Genomic DNA, 23,986 nt, shown 5'->3' on the forward strand with positions numbered 1-23,986 from the left:
ATACCTGACCACTGTGACTGACCCAAAAGTTAGGAAGTGCAGCTCAGTTTCCACCTCATCTTGTGGGCAGTGTGCACATAGCCTGTCTACCCTTGAGAGCCAGGTTTGCCTTCGGCGGCCATTCTCAGTAGCAAGGCTATGATCAATGAGTCTGTACATAGTCAAAGTGTTCCTTACCTCCTGCCAAATGTGTGACCATGTTAGAGACACATATTTCCCTCAGATTACACAGATCCACAAAGAATTCGGAAACAAATCCAATTTTGATGAACTCCCATATCTATTGGGTGAAATACGACAGTGTGCAATCACAGCAGCAAGATTTGTGACCTGTTGTCACAAGAAAAGGGCAACCAGTGAAGAACAAACACCATTGTAAATACAAGCCATATTTATGTTTATTTATTTTCCCTTCTGTACTTCAACTATTTGCACATCATTACAACACTGTATATAGACTCAATATCACATTATAAGTATCTTTATTATTTTGGAACTTTTGTGAGTGTAATGTTTACTGTTCATTTTTTATTGTTTATTTCACTTTTGTTTTTTATGTATTTCACTTGCTTTGGCAATGTTAACATATGTTTCCATTAACAATAAAGCCCTTAAATTGAAATAGATGTTGTGACACAGGAGAGGGGAGTGGGCTGTCCTTCCAGGATAAGGACTCCACCAAGGTCACTCAGTCAGTCACTGCTGTGCTGCTGCTGCCCTCTGCTGGAGAGGAAGAGAAACATTCAGTCACAATCACAACACTGTCATCTCATGGATAGACAATGATAACGGTATCTGGTAAAACAGACAGAGGAGACACCAACACTGACCTGTGTGGTCACCTGTAGAGCTAGTGAGTTGTAGACCACATTATCATCTGGTTCTGCTGCCTACAGAGGAGGAACAGGCAGAGAGGTGAACAGGGACATTGTGTCACAATGGAGAGTACAGTTTGAAACAGACTTCTCAGTGAAATTAAAAGTGTAGACAGTTATAATTGTGATATGTGACATAAAGGTGATATATTATGCCTATAGGTATAATGGTGACATAACCATGACTATATTAACACTGAGGAAACAATCACCTACTGTTGTTTCTGATAACATAATACTAGCTGTGGCTAATCAGCAGAGCAGCTTTACCTTGGCCTGTACTTTTAGTTGGGCCTTGTGCTGGGGGATGACAGTGCTGTATGTGACATCATCATCATCTTCAGGAAATGGGGCCTGCTGGTAGAGAGAGACCCAGATAACAAAAACGTATTGTTGTATTGTTATAGTGTACATTTATCTATTGCTTGTTCCCAGACAGAAGATTATACTGTAAATACAATTGTTTCTAAAACAGATGCAAATTTGCCAAGGCTATGACGTTATATGAGTAACAGCCATAATGTTGTCTAAGACCCAAGATGCATGTAGCCATATGTTGACCTTCTGTTCTGTCTTGAACTGATCAGGCATCACAGTGCTGTACATCACGTCATGGTGGCTGTCTGGGTTTGGGCTCTTAGAAATGGACAGGACAGAAGGGAAACACATGGCTACATGCATAGGAAGACAGATTATTGGAACTTCAGATACTCAGCTCAACACTGCAGAGAGGAGAGAGATAGAGAGAGAGAACCTTAGCTCCAAGCAGAGATGGAGTGATTGGTACTAGTCCAAGATCTCCACAGACCTAAACCAGGTTTATTCAGTTTGTACCTGCTGTGCTGTTTCTCTGGTCTATCTCACTGTGCTGTATGAAATGTCCTGCTCAGGGTCAGCAGACTGCAAAGAAATAAACAGCAAAGAGATACAGGACTTGTCTATTTACCAACTAAACCACAGTTTGTTTCCATGATAGGATGCAGTCACAGATATATTTAGTGAACTGACAGCTTCCTGTTCTCTGTCTTTTAAACATAATTTTTCAACATCTTGAGTGTTATAAGACCTTGGGTTCAGAATATGGGACCTTTTATGTCAACTCATTGATAACCAACTGAAGAGGTAACACTAGAGTCAAATGGTAGATGATCTGAACTCAAGAACAGAAAAGCAGATGGTTGAAAATAATAATATAAAATAAAATAAGTGTATTCTACCACTGAGTTGTTAGTTGTCTGGTCCTTGGCCTTATTGTCCTCTGGAATAAAGAGAGGGAGATGTCAATCACTTCTGAATTTGTTATAGTACAATAATACCTCTGAATGGATTTCTTAAAGACAATTCCTCCAAATACTTTCTGTCATTCAAGATCAATCACAGACAAGCAATATACTGTTGGTCACAATGTCAATACATTTTGTATTTTTGTAAACTATTCTCCCTTTTTTATATTCACATAAAATGACTACTTACTATGCTTTGTCCACATCTTCCATGTGACTAGGATACCAGCTGTCACCACCAACAACATGCCCCAAGGAATCAGTAGGACTTTCACATCTATGGACCTGTCACGATGTCGGTGTATGCGGTAGACTGAAGTCAGGCGCAGGAAACAGAACTCAAGAGAAAAAACGTAACTTTACTAAAGCTCGTAAAGAAACAAGAAGCCTCCACGCAGGGAGGATCAAATCCGCTCACCAACGACATACAAGTACAAGCAACAAAAACGCACAGAACACAATGGGAGCCACAGGGTTATATAGGGGCGGAGTAATCACAAGATGGGCAACAGGTGTGAAACAATCTGACACAACAGGTACTACATAGAAACATAGAACATAGATCGGCAGCAGCTAGTACTCCGGTGACGCACGAACGCCAAAGCCTGCCCGAGCAAGGAGGAGGGACAGCCTCGGCAAAATCCATGACAGTACCCCCCCCCCTGACGCACGGCTCCAGCCGTGCATCGACACCGGCCTCGGGGACGGCCAGGAGGACGCGGCGCGGGGCGAGTGGGATGATTGCGGTGGTAATCCCTCAACATGGATGGATCGAGGATATCCCTCCTAGGAACCCAGCACCGTTCCTCCGGACCGTACCCCTCCCACTCCACGAGATACCGCAGGCCCCCACACGACGCCTCGAATCCAATATGGACCGAACCGAGTACGCCGGTGCCCCCTCGATGTCCAGCGGGGGCGGAGGAACCTCCCGTATCTCCGACTCCTGGAGTGGACCAGCTACCACCGGCCTGAGGAGAGACACATGGAACGAGGGGTTAATACGATAATTAGTAGGAAGTTGTAACCTATAACATACCTCGTTCAATCTCATCAGGACTTTGAATGGCCACACAAACCGCCGACCCAGTTTCCGGCAGGGCAGGCGAAGGGGCAGGTTTCGGGTCGAGAGCCAGACCCGGTCCCCCGGTGCGTACACCGGGGCCTCACTGCGGTGGCGGTCGGCGCTCGCCTTTTGCCGCCTGATGGCACGCTGCAGACGTACATGGGCAGCGTTCCAGGTCTCCTGCGAGCGCAGAAACCATTCGTCCACCGCAGGTGCCTCGATCTGGCTCTGATGCCAAGGTGCCAGAACCGGCTGATAACCTAATACACATTGGAACGGAGAAAGGTTAGTGGAGGAGTGGCGGATGGAGTTCTGGGCTATCTCTGCCCAGGTGAGGTAAACCGACCACTCCCCCCGCTGGTCCTGGCAATACGACCTCAGAAACCTACCCACCTCCTGGTTAACTCTCTCCACCTGCCCGTTACTCTCGGGGTGAAATCCTGAGGTCAGACTGACCGAGACTCCCAGACGCTCCATTAATGCCCTCCAAACCCTAGAGGTGAACTGGGAACCCCGATCAGACACTATATTCTCAGGCACCCCGTAGTGCCGGCAGACGTGTGTAAATAGGGCCTCAGCTGTTTGTAGGGCCGTAGGGAAGCCGGGCAGCGGAATGAGGCGGCAGGACTTAGAAAACCGATCCACAACGACCAGGATCGTGGTGTTCCCTTGTGAGGGAGGAAGATCCGTCACGAAGTCCACCGATAGGTGGGACCATGGTCGTTGTGGAACGGGTAGAGGTTGCAATTTCCCTCTGGGCAGGTGTCTAGGAGCCTTACACTGGGCGCACACCGAGCAGGAGGAAACATAAACCCTCACGTCCTTAGCTAAGGTGGGCCACCAGTACTTCTCACTAAGACAGTGCACTGTCTGACCGATACCAGGATGACCAGAGGAGGGTGACGTGTGAGCCCAATAGATCAACCGATCGCGGACATCAAGCAGTACGTACACACGACCCTCTGGACACAGGGGAGGAGTGGGTTCGTTGCGCAACGCCCGCTCGATCTCCGCGTCAACCTCCCACACCACCGGTGCCACCAGACACGACGCCGGAAGTATGGGAGTGGGCTCCACGGAACTCCCCTCCGAGTCATACAATCAGGACAGAGCATCTGCCTTAGCGTTCTGGGAACCTGGCCTGTAGGAAAGGGTGAAAACAAAATGGGTGAGATACATGGACCACCTTGCCTGGCGAGGGTTTAACCTCCTCGCTGCCCGGATGTACTCCAGATTGCGGTGATCAGTCAAAATGAGAAAAGGGTGTTTAGCCCCCTCAAGCCAATGTCTCCACGCTTTCAGAGCTTCGACCACAGCCAACAGCTCCCGGTCCCCCACATCATAGTTGCGCTCCGCCGGGCTGAGCTTCTTCGAAAAGAAGGCACAGGGGCGGAGTTTAGGTGGCATACCCGAGCGCTGAGACAGTACAGCGCCTATTCCAGCCTCGGACGCGTCCACCTCAACGGTGAAGGCTAAAGAGGAGTCCGGATGAGCCAGCACTGGAGCCGAGGTAAACAGGTCCTTCAAACGATTAAAAGCCCTGTCCGCCTCCGCTGACCACCGCAGACGCACCGGCCCCCCCTTCAGTAACGAGGTAATGGGAGCTGCTACCTGACCAAAGCCCCGGATAAATCTCTGGTAGTAATTAGCAAAACCCAAAAATCGCTGCACCTCCTTTAGCGTGGTTGGAGTCGCCCAATTACGCACGGCCGAAATGCGGTCACTCTCCATCCTCACCCCTGACGCGGACATATGGTACCCCAAGAAAGAGATGGACTCCTGGAAGAACAGGCATTTCTCTGCCTTAGCATACAGGTCATGCTCCAACAGTCTTCCAAGCACCTTACGCACCAGCGACACATGCTCGGCACGTGTAGCGGAGTATATAAGGATGTCATCAATATACACCACTACCCCTTGTCCGTGCAGGTCCCTGAAAATCTCATCCACAAATGATTGGAAAACTGAAGGAGCATTCATTAACCCGTATGGCATGACCAGATACTCAAAATGTCCAGAGGTTGTGCTAAATGCCGTCTTCCACTCATCTCCCTCACGGATACGCACTAGGTTGTACGCGCTCCTGAGATCCAATTTTGTGAAAAAGCGTGCCCCGTGCAATGATTCCGTCATACTAGCTATCAGAGGTAAAGGATAGATGTACTTAATGGTAATCTGATTTAGGCCACGGTAATCAATGCACGGGCGTAACCCACCATCTTTCTTCCTCACAAAAAATAAACTTGAGGAAACGGGTGAAGTGGATGGCCGAATGTATCCCTGCCTCAGAGATTCGGTGACATATGTCTCCATAGCCGCCTTCTCCTCCTGAGACAAAGGATACACGTGACTCCGGGGAAGTGCAGCTCCTACCTGGAGATTTATCGCACAATCCCCCGGACGATGGGGTGGTAATTTAGTCGCCCTCTTTTTGCTGAAGACGATAGCCAAATCGGCATACTCGGATGGAATGTGCATGGTGGAAACCTGGTTTGGACTTTCCACCGAAGTTGCCCCCAAGGAAACTCTCAAACACCTCCCTGAACACTGACTGGACCATCCCTTGAGAGCCCTCTGTTGCCATGAAATAGTGGGGTCATGAATGGCTAACCAGGGAAGTCCCAACACCACAGGATGCGCAGGAGAATCAATCAGATAGAGGCTAATCCTCTCCTCATGACCCCCCTGCGTCATCATCAGCAGTGGAGCGGTGACCTCCCTGATTATGCCTGACCCTAACGGGCGACTATCTAATGCGTGAACAGGGAAAGGTTTATCAACAGACACTGTGGGAATCCCTAGGCTACGTGCATACTGGCGATCAATAAAATTCCCAGCCGCGCCTGAATCTACTAGCGCCTTATGCTGGGAATGGGGAGAAAATTCTGGAAACAAAATGTCGATACACAAATTAGCAACAGGGAACTCTGGGTGAGTCGGGTGCCTACTCACCTGAGACGGTCGACCAATGCTCTGCCTGCTGCCTCGACCTCCTGAGAAACCTCCCTGCACCGACCAGCAGTGTGACCTCTGTGGCCACACTTGGTGCAGGGGACAGTCTCTCTCCCAGTCTCCCTACCTGCAGCACCTCCCTAGCTCCATAGGCTCGGAGGTGCCGGGATATGGAATGGACAGGCCCCCATCAGAACGTCCGCGGGCTGCCAACAGGTTATCCAACCTGATGGACATGTCCACCAGTTGGTCCAGGTTGAGATTGGTGTCCCTGCAGGCCAGTTCCCGACGGACGTCCTCCCTTAAGCTGCATCGATAGTAGTCGATAAGGGCCCGCTCATTCCATCCCGCGCTGGCTGCGACAGTCTTAAACTCCAGCGCAAACTCCTGCGCGCTCCTCATCTCCTGTCTTAGGTGGACCAGACGTTCTCCCGCCGCTCTCCCCTCAGGTGGATGATCGAATACCGCCCGGAAGCGGCGGGTGAAATCTCGTAGCGGACAGTTCTCGAGTCTATATTTCTCCACTCGGCGTTAGCCCACTCAAGCGCCTTCCCCGATAGACAGGAGATGAGGGCGGACACGCTGCACCCGGCAGGTGTACCGTCATATGCCCTCGGGAGCGAGAGCCGAATCCCACTGGACCCAGGTGGCGAAGTGGTAGCCAGTGTAGCAGGTGGTGGTGTGGTTGGACATGGTGAAGGGATACCACCTCTCGCCAATCACTCCATCATCTGGAAAACTCATTCCATCGTCTCACCGAGATTCTGGAGGATCGTCCCTTGACGTTGGACTCGTTCCTCCATCGTCTCGGTAGATCCAGTCGTTCCTGCTGACTCCATATGTGCGTGTTTCTGTCACGATGTCGATGTATGCGGTAGACTGAAGTCAGGCGCAGGACACAGAACTCAAGAGAAAAAACGTAACTTTACTAAAGCTTGTAAAGAAACAAGAAGCCTCCACGCAGGGAGGATCAAATCCGCTCACCAACGACATACGAGTACAAACAACAAACACGCACAGAACACAATGGGAGCCACAGGGTTATATAGGGGCGGAGTAATCACAAGATGGACAACAGGTGTGAAACAATCTGACACAACAGGTAGAACATAGAAACATAGAACATAGATCGGAAGCAGCTAGTACTCCGGTGACGACGAACGCCGAAGCCTGCCCGAGCAAGGAGGAGGGGCAGCCTCGGCAGAATCCGTGACAGGACCTGATAGATTACATAGAAGAACTTGAATCAAAAATACAATTAAAATAGGTCATTATAAATTGATCATTTGTGAAAAAGTAATAACTTGTTGTTTACACTGTTGTGATAAATGGAACAATTATTTAGCTATTCACATGTGTGGAAGAAGACATTATTATTATTGAGATTATTACTATACAAATAACGTTGTTTTTTTAAAGTGTGCAACTTGTCCTTGCAAATGAGTGAGAATAACACAAAAATTGATGCTACTTCTCCAAATAAATGTTCCACCCAAGAGGAAGTGCTAACAGTCTCTATATGCATTTAGGGAGGGTGTTTGGTTAGCTTTAACTGTTGTATTGTATGATGGAATTGTAATCTTTCTTTGTGTTCATATTATCTAAAAATGTGTGGGATAATACAGCTAAATGAGTGATAATAACCTCTGGTGGACTTCCTCCATGTTCCCCTCAGCTTGGGTTTCTGTGAGGTAAAACAACAATGCCATCAATGAAATTACTGGTATACCAGATAGTCAGGTTGTATAGCAACATCACATTCATAGTCAATATTCCAATTTGTGAAACAAAGATGATGAAACAAAGTCAATCGCTGTCAAGGATTATGAAAACAGTAGCAGATTTTCACTGACTATCATCTATGACAGGAAGTAAATCATGGAATAAACACATATTTTCATTGTGATACTAATGTAAGAAAATTACATAATTTATATGTGAAGTAACTATGGATATTAAATCGTTTTGGGGGGGTTCTCTGTGTTGCAGTTTGTTGACTGACAGTGATGTGAACAGGCATCTCTAGTTCTCCCACTTCACACCAATACCAGTCAGTGTTCTCCATCTTAAGTCCAATCAAAGTCACTGTTAAGACTTTTCTGTTATTAGCATCACTAGTCCGGTTTAATGTCAGTGATGTTCCAAGTAAAGACCCAGAATACAAACTCACACAATCACCACCCATCCTGCACCACTTTATATCTCCAGAGTTACTATAGTAACAACGGACAGTGACACTCCCTCCTTCTACTCCAGTCACTTCCTGTTGGTCCACATAGAGTTCTGGAGTAGCTGAACACAGAGGTAAAAAAACAAGAATTCAGAGAAGAAAAAAAGTGTTTTTACAACAGGCTCCATACAAATTCCTTAAAGCTGCAGTCTGTGATTGGTACATCCATTGTTGGTCTTTTGAATTCATAATAATTATATATAGCCATTGATTATTAAAGAATTTAAAGAGTTCAACTGTTACCCCATCATGACCCCAAATAGAATCTTGTTTTACTCAGTGGTTTGTAAAGAATGTAATTGTAAAAAAACACTGTACACCTTAAAAACATGGTCAGTTCTTGCACCTACACATACAATATATCTCTGTCTATGAATTTCAGACTGGTTACACATTTCTCATTTCATTTGTTGTAATAGGCTATTTACCTGGAGTGACAGATAGGTAGAACCATTGTATCCTGATATCTGGTCCTCCATTGATCACCACAACACACCTGTAATTCTCAGAGTCCCATGACTTCAGGTTAGTCATGGTCATAGTGAAGATTCTCTTGTTGATGTCATCAGAGATTAAGGCATTACTACTGCTCTTAGGATGGTCAGTGCGTACCACATAAGAACATCCGTGCCAAAGGAATCCTTTACACCAGTATTTCACATGGTTGATGTGATTCAGATCATAGTGACATGGGATGGTGATGGAGCCTCCGGCCTGCACAGACACATGCCTCACTGTGGACACATCAACACAAAACACATTTAGGTTGGAATTCAACAGAATCTGCACAGCAGAAAAGAAATCCAATTGCTTATAAACTATAAAATAGCATGTTAAAGATTGAGATTTACAGTGGCTTGCAAAAGTATTCACCCCCCTTGGCATTTTTCCTATTTTGATGCCTTACAGGCTGGAATTCAAAATAATTTTTTGGGGGGTTTGTACAATTTGATTTACACAACATGCCTACCACTTTGAAGATGCAAAATATTTTTTCTTGTGAAACAAACAAGAAATAAGACAAAAAAACTGAAAACTTGAGCTTGCATAACTATCTCCCCCCCAAAGTCAATACTTTATAGAGCCACCTTTTGCAGCAATTAGAACTGCATGTCTCTTGGGGTATGTTTCTATCATTTTGGCACATCTAGCCACTGGGACTTTTGCCTATTCTTCAAGGCAAAACTGCTCCAGCTCCTTCAAGTTCGATGGGTTCCGCTGGTGTACAGCAATCTTTAAGTCATACCACAGATTCTCAATTGGATTGAGGTCTGGGCTTTGACAAGGCCATTCCAAAACATTTAAATGTTTCCCCCGTAAACCACTTGAGTGTTGCTTTAGCAGTATGCTTAGGTCGTTGTCCTGCTGGAAGGTGAACCTCCGTCCCAGTCTCAAATCTCTGGAAGACTGAAACTGGTTTCCCTCAAGAATTTCCCTGTATTTAGTGCCATCCATCATTCCTTCAATTCTGACCAGTTTCCCAGTCCCTGCCGATGAAAAACATCCCCATAGCATGATGCTGCCACCAGGGGTGATGAGAGGTGTTGGGTTTGTGCCAGACATATCGTTTTCCTTGACAGCCAAAAAGCTCAATTTTAGTCCCATCTGACCAGAGTACTTTTGCAAGGCACTGTGGTCCTCTGTAGCTCAGCTGGTAGAGCACGGCGCTTGTTATGCCAAGGTAGTGGGTTTGATCCCCGGGACCACCCATACACAAAAAAAAATGTATGCACGCCTGACTGTAAGTCGCTTTGGATAAAAGCGTCTGCTAAATGGCATATTATTATTATTATTATTACTATTATTACCTTCTTCCATATGTTTTGGGAGTCTCCCACATGCCTTTTGGCGAACACCAAACGTATTTGCTTATTTTTTTCTTTAAGCAATGGCTTTTTTCTGGCCACTCTTCTGTAAAGCCCAGCTTTGTGGAGTGTACGGTTTAAAGTGGCCCTATGGACAGATATTCCAATCTCCGCTGTGGAGCTTTACAGCTCCTTCAGGGTTATCTTTGGCCTCTTTGTTGCCTCTCTGATTAATGCCCTCCTTGCCTGGTCCGTGAGTTTTGGTGGGCGGCCCTCCATTGGCAGGTTTGTTGTGGTACCATATTCTTTCCATTGTTTAATAATGGATTTAATGGTGCTCCGTGGGATGTTCAAAGTTTCTGATATTTTTTTTATAACCCAACCCTGATATGTACTTCTCCACAACTTTGTCCCTGACCTGTTTGGAGAGCTCCTTTGTCTTCATGGTGCCGCTTGTTTGGTGGTGCCCCATGCTTAGTGGTGTTACAGACTCTGGGGCCTTTCAGAACAGGTGTATATATACTGAGATCGTGTGACACTTAGATTGCACACAGGTTTACTTTATTTAACGAATTATGTGACTTCTGAAGGTAATTGGTTGTACCAGATCTTATTTAGTGACTTCATAGCAAAGGGGGTGAATACATATGAACTCACCACTTTTCCGTTATTTATTTGTTAGAATTTTTTGAAACAAGTAACTTTTTTCATTTCACTTCACCAATTTGGACTATTGTGTGTATGCCCATTACATGAACTCCAAATAAAAAATCAATTTAAATTACAGGTTGTAATGCAACAAAATGAATATTTTGAATACTTTTGCAAGGCACTGTATTAAACAGTGTTTACAGTGAATTGACACAATGGACTTCAGCCTTTATAGAAACATGTTACACATACCTGCTGAGACTCTGCAGAGGATGAGGATGAGGAAGAGGAGGAGGAGGAGGGAGAGATGAAGAGCCATGTGAACATTTCAGTCTGCCTGTTATATTATATGGTACCTGAGCACAAGTGTGTGTCAACGACCAAGGCAACAGCAATAATTACTACTTGTTCACAGACCTCACTTTAACTCTCTTCCTGCTTCTGTTTGTGTGTACATGGCCCCCTCAGTGGAAGATAGCAACTATTGCATCATATGGACTAGTTTAACCCCAAAACTCATAGTCACTACGACGTATTTCAGCTTTCTCTAAGGGTTTTGGGACATAGAGTCCTGCTGCTCTCTACTGGAACATAGTAGAAACAAAGATTCGATAATTGGGCGACATGCACCACATTTCCATTGACAAAAATCAACATTTCAGTATATAAGAAACTATATGGTAAATGTACTGCATATTCTAGAAATGTTTAGATTTGAGGGGTCATGTGCTACAGAGATGTAGTAATGGGTACTAGACCAAGACCTCCACAGACTCTCATTTTAAACCAGGTTCATGGTTCATGTCACGATCGTTCACAGAAGAGACGGACCAAGGCGCAGCGTGATAAGCGTACATTATTTATTAAGTACTTAACACACGAACCAAAACAACAAACAAACGATACGTGAAGTCCTGAGGTTACACAAAACAAACCTTTACGGAACAAGATCCCACACCGACTAGTGCCAAACAGGCTGCCTAAGTATGGTCCCCAATCGGAGACAACGAGCTACAGCTGCCTCTAATTGGGAACCACCCTGGCCAACATAGATCAACACGATCTAGAACAAAAACATAGAAAACTAAACATAGAACATACACACCTTGGCTCAACATTTAAGAGTCCCCAGAGCCAGGGCGTGACAGTACCCCCCCCCCCCCCCAAAGGGTTAGGGTAGGGGCCGGGTGGGCATTCCGCCTCGGAGGCGGATCCGGCTCCGGGCGTGACCACCACTTTCTCACCACCTCCCCGTTGCGTCCCTGGTCTGGTCTGGCACCGCTGACTGGAGCTGGACCCGACGACGGTGGATCAAACCTTACAGGCTCCGGACTGGAGCCGCTGGCCGGAGCTGGACTGGACACCGGTGGAGCGGATTGCTCTGGCTCCGGAGTGGATCCGCTGACTGGAGTTGGACCGGACCCCGGTGGAGAGGATTGCTCTGGCTCTGGAGTGGAGCAGCTGACCGGTGCCGGACCAGGCACCGGTGGGACAGGCACGGGCCGTGCCGGACTGGACACACGCACCACTGGCTTGGTGCGGGGAGCGGGAACGGGCCGGACCCGGCTGACGACGCGCACTACTGGCTTGGTGCGGGGAGCAGGAACGGGACAGACCAGGCTGACGACGCGCACCACTGGCTTGGTGCGGGGAACAGGAACAGGCCGGACCGGGCTGACGACGCGCACCACTGGCTTGGTGCGGGGAGCAGGAACGGGACGGACCGGGCTGACGACGCGCACCACTGGCTTGGTGCGGGGAGCAGGAACGGGCCGGACCGGGCTGACGACGCGCACTACTGGCTTGGTGCGGGGAGCAGGAACGGGACAGACCAGGCTGACGACGCGCACCACTGGCTTGGTGCGGGGAACAGGAACAGGCCGGACCGGGCTGACGACGCGCACCACTGGCTTGGTGCGGGGAGCAGGAACGGGACGGACCGGGCTGACGACGCGCACCACTGGCTTGGTGCGGGGAGCAGGAACGGGACGGACCGGGCTGACGACGCGCACCACTGGCTTGGTGCGGGGAGCAGGAACGGGACGGACCGGGCTGACGACGCGCACCACTGGCTTGGTGCGGGGAGCAGGAACAGGCCGGACCGGGCTGGCGACGCGCACCACTGGCTTGGTGCGGGGAGCTGGAACGGGCCGGACCGGACTGGCGACACACACCACTTGCTTGGTGCGAGGAGCGGGACTGGGTTCCTTTATAAACCTCCACTCCTTCTGCTGCCTAACCAGCTCCTCTCGCCGTGCCCCTACACTCTCCTTCTCCCTTGTCGCCTCCTGTAGCCTCGTCGTCCACGGCGTGAGCCCCCCCCTAAAAAAATTCAGGGCTTGTCTCTCCCCCGTGATCATGGCCTCCATCCCTCTAGCCAGACTCTCTCTCATCTCCTCCAAAGTCCATCCTCTCTCCTCGTCACGCTGCTTGATCCAGGATTGGTGGGATCTTCTGTCACGATCGTTATTAGATGAGACGGACCAAGGCGCAGCGTGGTAAGCGTACATTTTATTTGTAGTACACAACACGAACAAAACAACAAACGATACGTGAAGTCCTGAGGTTACATACAACAAACCTTTACGGAACAAGATCCCACACCGACTAGTGCCAAACAGGCTGCCTAAGTATGGTCCCCAATCAGAGACAACGAGCTACAGCTGCCTCTGATTGGGAACCACCTGGCCAACATAGATCAACACGATCTAGAACAAAAACATAGAAAACTAAACATAGAACCTACACACCCTGGCTCAACATTTAAGAGTCCCCAGATCCAGGGCGTGACAGTTCAGGGTCCTCCGGACCACAACCCAGTCTGATATTATTTTACGTTCAACAACAACGCTCTCTGTCTCTCTCCACCTTCGATACAGGAAATGTACAGCTCATAACCACAGATGTCCTCTAAGCATAAGTGTGAAAGTTAGCTCAGAATGCTGCAAGTTTCAGCTGAAATCATTCCATAATGTCATGTTAAATACTGAGCTTTTCATTCTGTTGTTGGCTCCAATACAGCAAACTACTTCAGATACTTCAGAATGTCACTCTCAAAATCACAGAGCACAGAGCTCACATCATGTTGTGCAATTGATTTTGAGAATAATAAAATGTCTTTAAAAATATTCATGACATTTGTTTTGATCGCTTTCATACTATTTTCACACGTATATGGTAACATTTCACAACTCTTAGTACAAAACTCAAAACAGATCATCAAGAAGGCTGTTTTTTCAAAACTTTAAGCACATTTTCACTTCCTGGCACCATCCCTACGGTGAAGAATGATGGTGAAAGCATCATGCTGTGTTTTCTCTTTTTTTCATTGGCAAGGACTGGGAAACTAGTCATGATCGAGGCAAATTTGAATGGATCAAAGTACATAGAGATCCTTGATGAAAACCTGCTCCAGAGCAATCAGGACCTCAGACTGGGGCGAAGGTTCACCTTCCAACAGGACAGTGACCCTAAGCACACAGCCAAGACAACGCAGGAGTGTCTTCAGGACAAGTCTCTGAATGTCCTTGAGTGGCCCAGCCAGAGGCCGGACTTGAACCCGATCTAACATCTCTGGAGAAACCTGAAAATAGCTGTGCAGCAACTCTCCCAATCCAACCTGACAGAGCTTGAGAGGATCTGCAGAGAAGAAAGGTAGAAATTCCCCAAATATAGGTGTGCCATGCTTGTAGCGTCATACGCACTGTATATACTGTATTACTGTCACTATTTGATGCACATGCTACTTCACAATATCATATTGGAACAATACTGTATAAATAACATTTACATTTACATTTGAGTCATTTAGCAGATGCTCTTATCCAGAGCGACTTACAGGTGCAATTAGGGTTAAGTGCCTTGCTCAAGGGCACATCGACATATTTTTCACCTAGTCGGCTCGGGGATTAGAACCAGCGACCTTTCGGTTACTGGCACAACGCTCTTAACCATTAAGCTACCTAACCAAAATATATTTCAGAGGGTGATGGTGATTGATACTGCTGTTAACCATCACAGGTATATCTTTGTTGATGAAGCGGGCTTCAACCTGGCCAAAACTCAGCGCCGTGGGTGGAATCTCATCGGCCAACCGGCGACCGTCCAAGTTCCTGGACAACGTGGGGGAAACATCTCCATGTGTGCAGCTACCTCTGAAGATGGTGGTGTAGGACGTAGGCCATTACTTGGATCCTATAAAGCTGCACACCTCATTGTGTTTCTCAATGAAATTGAGCAGGCCTGTCAAGGTGAAGGGGTCACCTATGTCATTGTGTGGGACAATGTCAGGTTCCACCATGCAGATATGGTTCAGGCATGGTTTAGGGCCCATCCCCGATTCATGACCCTATACCTTCCCCCATACTCTCCTTTCCTCAACCCTATTGAGGATTTTCTTTCAGCATGGGGGTGGAAGGTGTACGATCACCATCCCCATGAGCGTGTCCCCCTCCTTCTGGCCATGGATGAGGCATGCCACGACATCAATTCAGACCAATGTGTTCATTGAATGTCTTAATTGATCACACCTTTGATTATACATTGGATAAATGTTATGGAAGTTATACATTTTCTGTCAATTCTGTTGGGTAATGTAAGTGTATTGCCTAATGTGAAAACAGTGTAATCTACTGTAATTGACGGTACTGTAGCATATTACTTTCATCACTTCTAAGGTCGATTTGAAACACGTATCCTGCATTATTTGCTATTGGATTAACTGGTAGTTAAAACTACTAAATTCATTATGTTGCGTTTGGTGATTAAACCAATGTTCTCATTACATTTCACAATAAACTTATATTTTGAATCAATGGTTGTGTGATGATAGATGTTTATAATCCAAATGAATGCACAACGACAGGTTTGGAATGAAAGACTGGCTGCGTTACAGGTGTGACCAGTTTGGAGTTCTGTACTAAGAGTTGTGAAAATGTACCACATACTTGTGAAAATAGTACCATAGCGATAAAAAAACTGCAGCAAAGCATTTATATTAAAGTTGAAGAAGGTAAAGACAGAATAGTAGTCCAAGGCTCTGATTCAACAAGGAGAGGATTTGTTGCATGTGTTTGTGTATGTGTGTGTGTGTGTGTGTGTGTGTGTGTGTGTGTGTGTGTGTGTGTGTGTGTGTGCGTGTGTGTTTTATTCACCCACCAGTGGAAAACATTTACAAATCTATTTTAAAAAATCAAAATCTTTCTTCTATCGCTCTGATATAGGACAGACACTTCAAAACATAATTCCTTTTAATGCATTTTTTGATTAGCTGATTCGCCATTTATGAACATGTTATTCAATGTGTTTCTATGAGATAATAGCAGCAATACCACATTTAATTTTTAATCAAATCATTTTGTTATACTTTTTTAAATACTTACAAATACATATTTTGTTACGTTACAGCCTTATTCTAACAATTATTACATAGTTTCCCCCCCCCTCATCAATCTACACACAATACCCAAAACTGACAAAGCAAAACCAGGTTATAAATTGTTGCAAATCTATTAAAAATGTAAAACTGAAATATCACATTTACATAAGTATTCAGACCCTTTTCTCAGTACCTGGTTGAAGCACCTTTGGCAGCGATTACAGCCTCGAGTCTTCTTGGGTATGACGCTACAAGTTTTGGACACCTGTACTTGGGGAGTATCTCACATTCTTCTCTGCAGATCCTCTCAAGCTCTGTCAGGTTGGATGGGAGCGTCACTGCACAGCTATTTTCAGGTGTCTCCAGAGATGTTCGATCGGGTTCAAGTCCGGGCTCTGACTGGGCCACTCAAGACTTGTCCCGAAGCCACTCCTGCATTGTCTTTGCTGTGTGCTTAGGGTCGCTGTCCTGTTGGAAGGTGAACCTTCGCCCCAGTCTGAGGCCTCTGTACTTTGCTCCGTTCATCTTTACCTTGATCCTGACTAGTCTCCCAGTCCCTGCCGCTGAAAAACATCCCCACAGCATGGCGCTGCCACTACCGTGCTTCACCATAGCGATGGTGCCAGGTTTCCTCCAGATGTGACACTTGGCATTCAGGTCAAAGAGTTAAATCTTGGTTTCATCAGACCAGAGAATCTTGTTTCTCATGGTCTGAGAGTCCATTAGGTGCCTTTTGGCAAACTCCAAGCGGGCTGTCATGTGCCTTTTACTGAGGAGTGGCTTCCGTCTGGCCACTATACCAAAAAGGCCTGATTGGTGGAGTGCTGCAGAGATGGTTGTCCTTCTGGGAGGTTCTCCCATCTCCACAGAGGAACTCTGGAGCTCTGTCAGAGCGACCATCACGTTCTTGGTCACCTCCCTGACAAAGGCCCTTCTCACCCGATTGCTCAGTTTGGACGTTATAAAAAATAAAAGAGCATAACTCTACGTCCTAATGTTCATAGATCTCACTGTTTTTAACTCTTCTTGCTTCTGTTTGAATGTACATAACCCCCTCAGTGGCAGATAGCAGCTATGGTATTCTATGGTCTAGTTTTAACCTAAAAACATATTCATTTCAACACATTTTGTATTCAGCATCATAATCATATTTATTTTGTTACACAGCTTGTACATTTAATTTACACTCTTGATCATGATTAGTTACTGGTGTTGGACATTTGACTAGATACATGAGATAAATAAGATGAACATGTAAAAAACAAGTGACAAGGGTAAAATGTGGGTGACACATAACTACTATAACAGATAGTGTATGTGGTGACAATGAAAACTAACACAGCAGACTGTCTTCAGTAGTTTATGGACACAAAAGGATAGAGGGTCTTTCTGGGGTGGGTTAAGAGGTATGACAGAAGCATATTGGAGGCAGATAGATGTTGAGACCCAGGAGAGGGGAGTGGGCTGTCCTTCCAGGATAAGGACTCCACCAAGGTCACTCAGTCAGTCACTGCTGTGCTGCTGCTGCCCTCTACTGGAGAGGAAGTGAAACATTCAGTCACAATCACAACCCTGTCATCTCATGGATAGACAATGATAACAATAAGGTCAGTTTCTCAGAAAGTGGTGATACAGGATTAAGTGCAGCAAACTAAAAAGACTAAGAAAGATGTGTCTGGTTAAAGAGTGAAGTTTACTACACATAGCAATGTGGTGTTGTCTGTATCTTTGTTGAGAAATCAGCATCGTCTGGTACAACAGACAGAGACACCAACACTGACCTGTGTGGTCACCTGTAGAGCTAGTGAGCTGTAGACCACATTATCATCTGGTTCTGCTGCCTACATAGGAGGAACAGGTAGAGAGGTGAACAGGGACAGTTCTGTTATAATGGAGAGTACAGTTTTGAAACACAGTTCTCTGTGAAAGACAGTTGTAATTGTGATATGTGACAAAGGTGATATATTAGGCCTATAGGTATAATGGAGACATAACCATGACTATATTAACACTGAGGAAACAATCACCTACTGTTGTTTCTGATAACATAATACTAGCTGTGGCTAATCAACAGAGCAGCTTTACCTTGGCCTGTACTTTTAGTTGGGCCTTGTGCTGGGGGATGACAGTGCTGTATGTGACATCATCATTATCTTCAGGAAATGGGGCCTGCTGGTAGAGAGAGACCCAACTAACAAAAACGTATTGTTATATTGTTATAGTGTACATTTATCTATTGCTTGTTCCCAGACAGAAGATTATACTGTAAATACAATTGTTTCTAAAACAGATGCAAATTTGCCAAGGCTATGACGTTATATGAGTAACAGCCATAATGTTGTCTAAGACCCAAGATGCATGTAGCCATATGTTGACCTTCTGTTCTGTCTTGAACTGATCAGGCATCACAGTGCTGTACATCACGTCATGGTGGCTGTCTGGGTTTGGGCTCTTAGAAATGGACAGGACAGAAGGGAAACACATGGCTACATGCATAGGAAGACAGATTATTGGAACTTCAGATACTCAGCTCAACACTGCAGGGATTGAGGATAGAGAGAGAGAGAGAGAGAGAGAGAGAACGATAGTGAGAGAGGGAGAGAGTGAGAGAGAGAGAGAGAGAGAGTGAGAGAGATAGAGAGAGAAAGAGAGAGAGAGAGAGAGAGAGAGAGAGAGAGAGAAAGAGAGAGAAAGAGTGAGAGAGAGAGAGAGAAAGAGAGTGAGAGGGAGAGTGAGAGGGAGAGAGAGAGTGGGAGAGAGGGAGAGAGGGAGAGAGAGAGAGTGAGAACTCAAACTCACACTGCAGAGATAGAGGAGAGAGAAAGAGAGAGAGAACCTTAGCTCCATGCAGAGATGGAGTGATTGGTACTAGTCCAAGATCTCCACAGACCAAAACTAGGTTTATTCAGTTTGTACCTGCTGTGCTGTTTCTCTGGTGTGGCTCACTGTGCTGTATATAATGTCCTGCTCAGGGTCAGCAGACTGCAAAGAAATAAATAGCAAAGAGATACAGGACTTGTCTATTTACCAACTAAACCACAGTTTGTTTCCATGATAGGATGCAGTCAGAGGTATACATTTACATTTTAGTCATTTAGCAGACGCTCTTATCCAGAGCGACTTACAGTTAGTGAATACATATATATATATATTTTTTTATACTGGCCCCCCATGGGAATCGAACCCACAACCCTGGCGTTGCTCTATCAACTGAGCTACATCCCTGCCGGCCATTCCCTCCCCTACCCTGGACGACGCTGGGCCAATTGTGCGCCGCCCATGAGTCTCCCGGTCACGGCCGGCTGTGACAGAGCCTGGATTCGAACTAGGATCTCTAGTGGCACAGTTAGCACTGCGATGCAGTGCCTTAGACCACTGCACTACTCAGGAGTACATTTAGTGAACTGACAGCTTCCTGATCTTTGTCTTTTAAACATCATTTTTCAACGTCTTGAGTGTTATAAGACCTTGGGTTCAGAATATGGGACCTTCTATGTCAACTCATTGATAACCAACTGAAGAGGTAACACTAGAGTCAAATGGTAGATGATCCCAAATCATGAACAGAAAAGCAGATGGTTGAAAATAATATAATATAATAAATTGAGTGTATCCTACCACTGAGTTGTGTCACGATCGTCGTATACAGAGGAGGACCAAGGCGCAGCGCGTTGAGCGAACATACTTTAATTAGTTAAAGTGCACACACGACACAAAACAACAAAACGACTCGTAACGTCCTAGGTAACAATGACCAACTGGAACAAAAACCCACAAACACCAAGGGAAAACAGACAGTATAAATATGGCTCCCAATCAGAGACAACCAGCCACAGCTGACACTCGTTGCCTCTGATTGGGAGTCACTCAGGCCAACAAAGAAACAGAAGAACTAGAACCCCCAACATAGAAATATGACACAAAGAATGAACACACCCTGGCTCAACATATAGAGTCCCAGAGCCAGGGTGTGACAGTACCCACCCCTAAAGGCTGCGACATCGCCTCCACTAGAACAAAACAAGGGAGGGCTGGGTGGGCATTCCTCCTTGGCGGCGGTTCTGGCTCCGGCCTTGCCCACCACCCTCCAATAAACCCCCCATAGCGCCCCTGGTCCGGTCTGGCCCCGCTGGCTGGAGCTGAACTGGACGTAGCAGGAGCGGTTAGCTTCAGCTCCGTAGTGGAGCAGTTGACCGGTACCTTACCAGGCACCGGTGACCCAGGCACGGTTGTGCTGGACTGACGACGCGCACCCCTGGCTTGGTGCGTGGAGTAGGAACAGGCCGGACCAGGCTGACGACTCGCACCCCTGGCTTGGTGCGAGTGGCAGGAACAGGCCGGGCCGGGCTGGCGACGCGCACCGTAGACTTGGTGCGAGTGGCAGGAACAGGCCGGGCCGGGCTGGCGACGCGCACCGTAGACTTGGTGCGAGTGGCAGGAACAGGCCGGGCCGGGCTGGCGCACGCGCACCGTAGACTTGGTGCGAGTGGCAGGAACAGGCCGGGCCGGGCTGGCGACGCACACCGTAGGCTTGGTGCGAGGAGCAGGGACAGGCCGGACCAGGCTGGCGACGCACACCGTAGGCTTGGTGCGTGGAGCAGGGACAGGCCGGACCGGGCTGGCGACGCGCACCGTAGACTTGGTGCGAGTGGCAGGAACAGGCCGGGCCTGGCTGGCGACGCACACCGTAGGCTTGGTGCGAGTGGCAGGAACAGTCCGGGCCGGGCTGACGACTCGCACCCCTGGCTTGGTGCGAGTGGCAGGAACAGGCCGGGCTGGGCTGGCGACGCGCACCGTAGACTTGGTGCGAGTGGCAGGAACAGGCCGGGCCGGGCTGGCGACGCACACCGTAGGCTTGGTGCGAGGAGCAGGGACAGGCCGGACCTTACTGGGGACACACACACCACTGGCTCTACTTTGACCAGTGGCCCCCGTAACCTGGTGGCCTTCTGAATACGCCCCTTTTCTGCCTCCGTCAGCCCCGTCGTCCATGCCCTGTGCCCCCCCCCTAAAAATTATTTGGGGTTGCCTCTCGACCGTCCGACGACGACCCTGATCACGCCGTTGCTCCTCTCTCCGTTGCCTCTCTACAGTCTCACTCCATGGCCGGCGATCCATCCCGGCCAGGATTTCCTCCCAGGTCCAGGACCCCTGCCCGTCCAGAATCTGCTCCCACGTCCAGGCTGCCTGCTCCTGGACACGCTGCTTGGTCCTTGTATGGTAGGTTTTTCTGTCACGATCGTCGTATACAGAGGAGGACCAAGGCGCAGCGTGTTGAGCGAACATACTTTAATTAGTTAAAAAGTGCACACACGATACAAAACAACAAAACGACTCAACAAAAAACCCACAAACACCAAGGGAAAACAGACAGTATAAATATGGCTCCCAATCAGAGACAACCAGCCACAGCTGACACTCGTTGCCTCTGATTGGGAGTCACTCAGGCCAACAAAGAAACAGAAGAACTAGAACCCCCAACATAGAAATATAACACAAAGAATGGACACACCCTGGCTCAACATATAGAGTCCCAGAGCCAGGGTGTGACAAGTTGTTAGTTGTCTGGTCCTTGGCCTTATTGTCCTCTGGAATAAAGAGGGAGATGTCAATTACTTCTGAGTTTGTTATAGTACAATAATACCTCTGAATAGATTTCTTATAGACAATTCCTCCAAATACTTTTTGCCATTCAAGATCAATAACAGTTAAGCAATATACTGTTGTTCACAATGTCAACACATTTGGTATTTTTCTTAACTATTCTCCTTTTTTATATTCACATAAAATGACTACTTACTATGCTTTGTCCACATCTTCCATGTGACTAGGATACCAGCTGTCACCACCACCAACATGCCCCAAGGAATCAGTAGGACTTTCACATCTATGGACCTGATGGATTACATAGAAGAACTTGAATCAAAAATACAATTAAAATAGATCATTATAAATTGATCATTTGTGAAAAAGTAATAACTTGTTGTTTACACTGTTGTGATAAATGGAACAATTATTTAGCTATTCACATGTGTGGAAGTTTACATTATTATTATTGAGATAATTACTATACAAATAACGTTGTTTTTTTTTAAGTGTGCAACTTGTCCTTGCAAATGAGTGAGAATAACACAAAAATTGCTGCTACTTCTCCAAAGAAATGTTCCAACCAAGAGGAAGTGCTAACAGTCTCTATATGCATTTAGGAAGGGAGTTTGGTTAGCTTTAACTGTTGTAGTGTATGATGGAATTGTAATGTTTCTTTGTGTTCATATTATCAAACAATTGCCATAATATGTGGGATAATACAGCTGAATGAGTGATAATAACCTCCGGTGGACTTCCTCCATGTTCCCCTCAGCCTGGGTTGCTGTGAGGTAAAACAACAATGCCATCAATTAAATTACTGGTATACCAGATAGTCAGGTTGTATAGCAACATCACATTCATGGTCAATATTCCAATTTGTTTCAGACGATGAAACAAAGTGAATCTGCTGTCAAGGATTATGAAAACAGTAGCAGATTTTCACTGAATATCATCTGTGTCAAGAAGTAAATCATGGAATAAATACATATTTTCATTGTGATACTAATGTAAGAAAATTACATAAATTTGATGTGGAAGTAACTATGGATATTAAACTATTTTTGTGACCCAAACAGAATGTACTTACTGATAGCAGTGATGATTTGTGTTGCAGTATGTTGACTGACAGTGATGTGAACAGGCATCTCTAGTTCTCCCACTTCACACCAATACCAGTCAGTGTTCTCCATCTTCAGTCCACTCATAGTCACTGTTAAGACTGTTCTGTTGTTGGCCAGACTGATATCCTTTAATGTCACTGATGTTCCATGTAAAGTCCCAGAATACGACACACAATCACCACCCATCCTGCACCACTTCATATCTCCAGAGTTACTATAGTAACAACGGACAGTGACACTCCCTCCTTCAACTCCAGTCACTTCCTGTTGGTCCACATAGAGTTCTGGAGTACCTGAACACAGAGGTACAGACACCAAAGAAAGAACTCAATAGCATAACTTTATTTCTAGTAAGTATTTTATTATTAATATTATTTTAAAAAATGTTTTAAAACCGACCACTGCGGAGATTAAACAAAGTTTACACCACAATCTACATATATAGAACATAAAGCATTCTTCAGGTCAACTTGAACAATAATGGTGATACCAGTTACCAGACAAGGAACCAGTTACCAGGAAATGAAATGAGAACACCAGTCATTTAGTTTGTGGAAGCAGGCTATTTCTGATTGTCTCATCATTACTGAGAACTACCTATTCTACTTTACTGAATTGTAAGAGTTGCAGGGATCTTACCTGGAGTGACAGATAGGTAGAACCGTTGTATCCTGATATCTGGTCCTCCATTGATCTAAACAACACACCTGTAACTCTTAGAGTCCTCTGGCTCCAGATCAGTCATGGTCACAGTGAAGACTCTCTGGTTGATGTCATCAGAGATTGAGGCATTACCACTGCTCTTAGGATGGTCACTGCGTACTAGAGAGGAGCAATGAATCCAATCATACCCTTTACACCAGTATTTCACATGATTTATGTAATACTGATCATAGTGACATGGGATGGTGATGGAGCCTCCGGCCTGCACAGACACATACCTCACTGTGAACACATCAACACAAAACACATTTAGGTTGGAATTCAACAGAATCTGCACTGCAGAAGAAAAAAACCTTGCTTATACACTATAAAAC

The 23,986-nt window shown here is 46.4% G+C and overlaps 1 protein-coding gene and 2 long non-coding RNA genes across 3 annotated transcripts; all 3 read right to left on the reverse strand.

Moving 5' to 3' along the window:
• Window positions 1-628: 628 nt before the first annotated feature.
• LOC121558414 lies at window positions 629-11,181 on the reverse strand. The gene is made up of 10 exons (XM_045213431.1): window positions 11,111-11,181; window positions 8,835-9,136; window positions 8,347-8,468; window positions 7,821-7,860; window positions 6,934-7,055; window positions 2,349-2,496; window positions 2,093-2,133; window positions 1,146-1,229; window positions 831-890; window positions 629-723 (listed from the first exon to the last, which is right to left on the reverse strand). The coding sequence occupies exons 1-10, from the start codon at window positions 11,179-11,181 to the stop codon at window positions 697-699; spliced, it is 1,017 nt and encodes a 338-aa protein (XP_045069366.1). The 3' UTR covers window positions 629-696.
• A 6,447-nt stretch (window positions 11,182-17,628) lies between these two features.
• On the reverse strand, window positions 17,629-19,213 carry LOC123483447. The gene is made up of 4 exons (XR_006658247.1): window positions 19,156-19,213; window positions 18,325-18,411; window positions 18,021-18,080; window positions 17,629-17,770 (listed from the first exon to the last, which is right to left on the reverse strand). It is a non-coding gene; the product is annotated as an uncharacterized LOC123483447 (long non-coding RNA).
• Window positions 19,214-21,766: 2,553 nt separating this feature from the next.
• LOC123483448 lies at window positions 21,767-22,607 on the reverse strand. The gene is made up of 3 exons (XR_006658248.1): window positions 22,570-22,607; window positions 22,040-22,134; window positions 21,767-21,827 (listed from the first exon to the last, which is right to left on the reverse strand). It is a non-coding gene; the product is annotated as an uncharacterized LOC123483448 (long non-coding RNA).
• Between the last annotated feature and the right edge of the window lie 1,379 nt (window positions 22,608-23,986).

The sequence above is a fragment of the Coregonus clupeaformis genome, unplaced genomic scaffold (assembly GCF_020615455.1).
Source record: "Coregonus clupeaformis isolate EN_2021a unplaced genomic scaffold, ASM2061545v1 scaf0111, whole genome shotgun sequence".
Lineage (NCBI taxonomy): Eukaryota > Metazoa > Chordata > Actinopteri > Salmoniformes > Salmonidae > Coregonus > Coregonus clupeaformis.

Excerpts from the sequence above, each read along its gene's own strand:
- LOC121558414 (XM_045213431.1), bottom strand. The coding sequence starts at position 11,181 with ATGGCTCTTCATCTCTCCCTCCTCCTCCTCCTCTTCCTCATCCTCATC. Across the intron at positions 8,469-8,834 it reads CTACCTATCTGTCACTCCAG|CTACTCCAGAACTCTATGTG; the intron begins GTAAATAGCCTA and ends CTCTGTGTTCAG. Across the intron at positions 2,497-6,933 it reads GACGATCCTCCAGAATCTCG|TTCTGTTTCCTGCGCCTGAC; the intron begins GTGAGACGATGG and ends TTTTCTCTTGAG.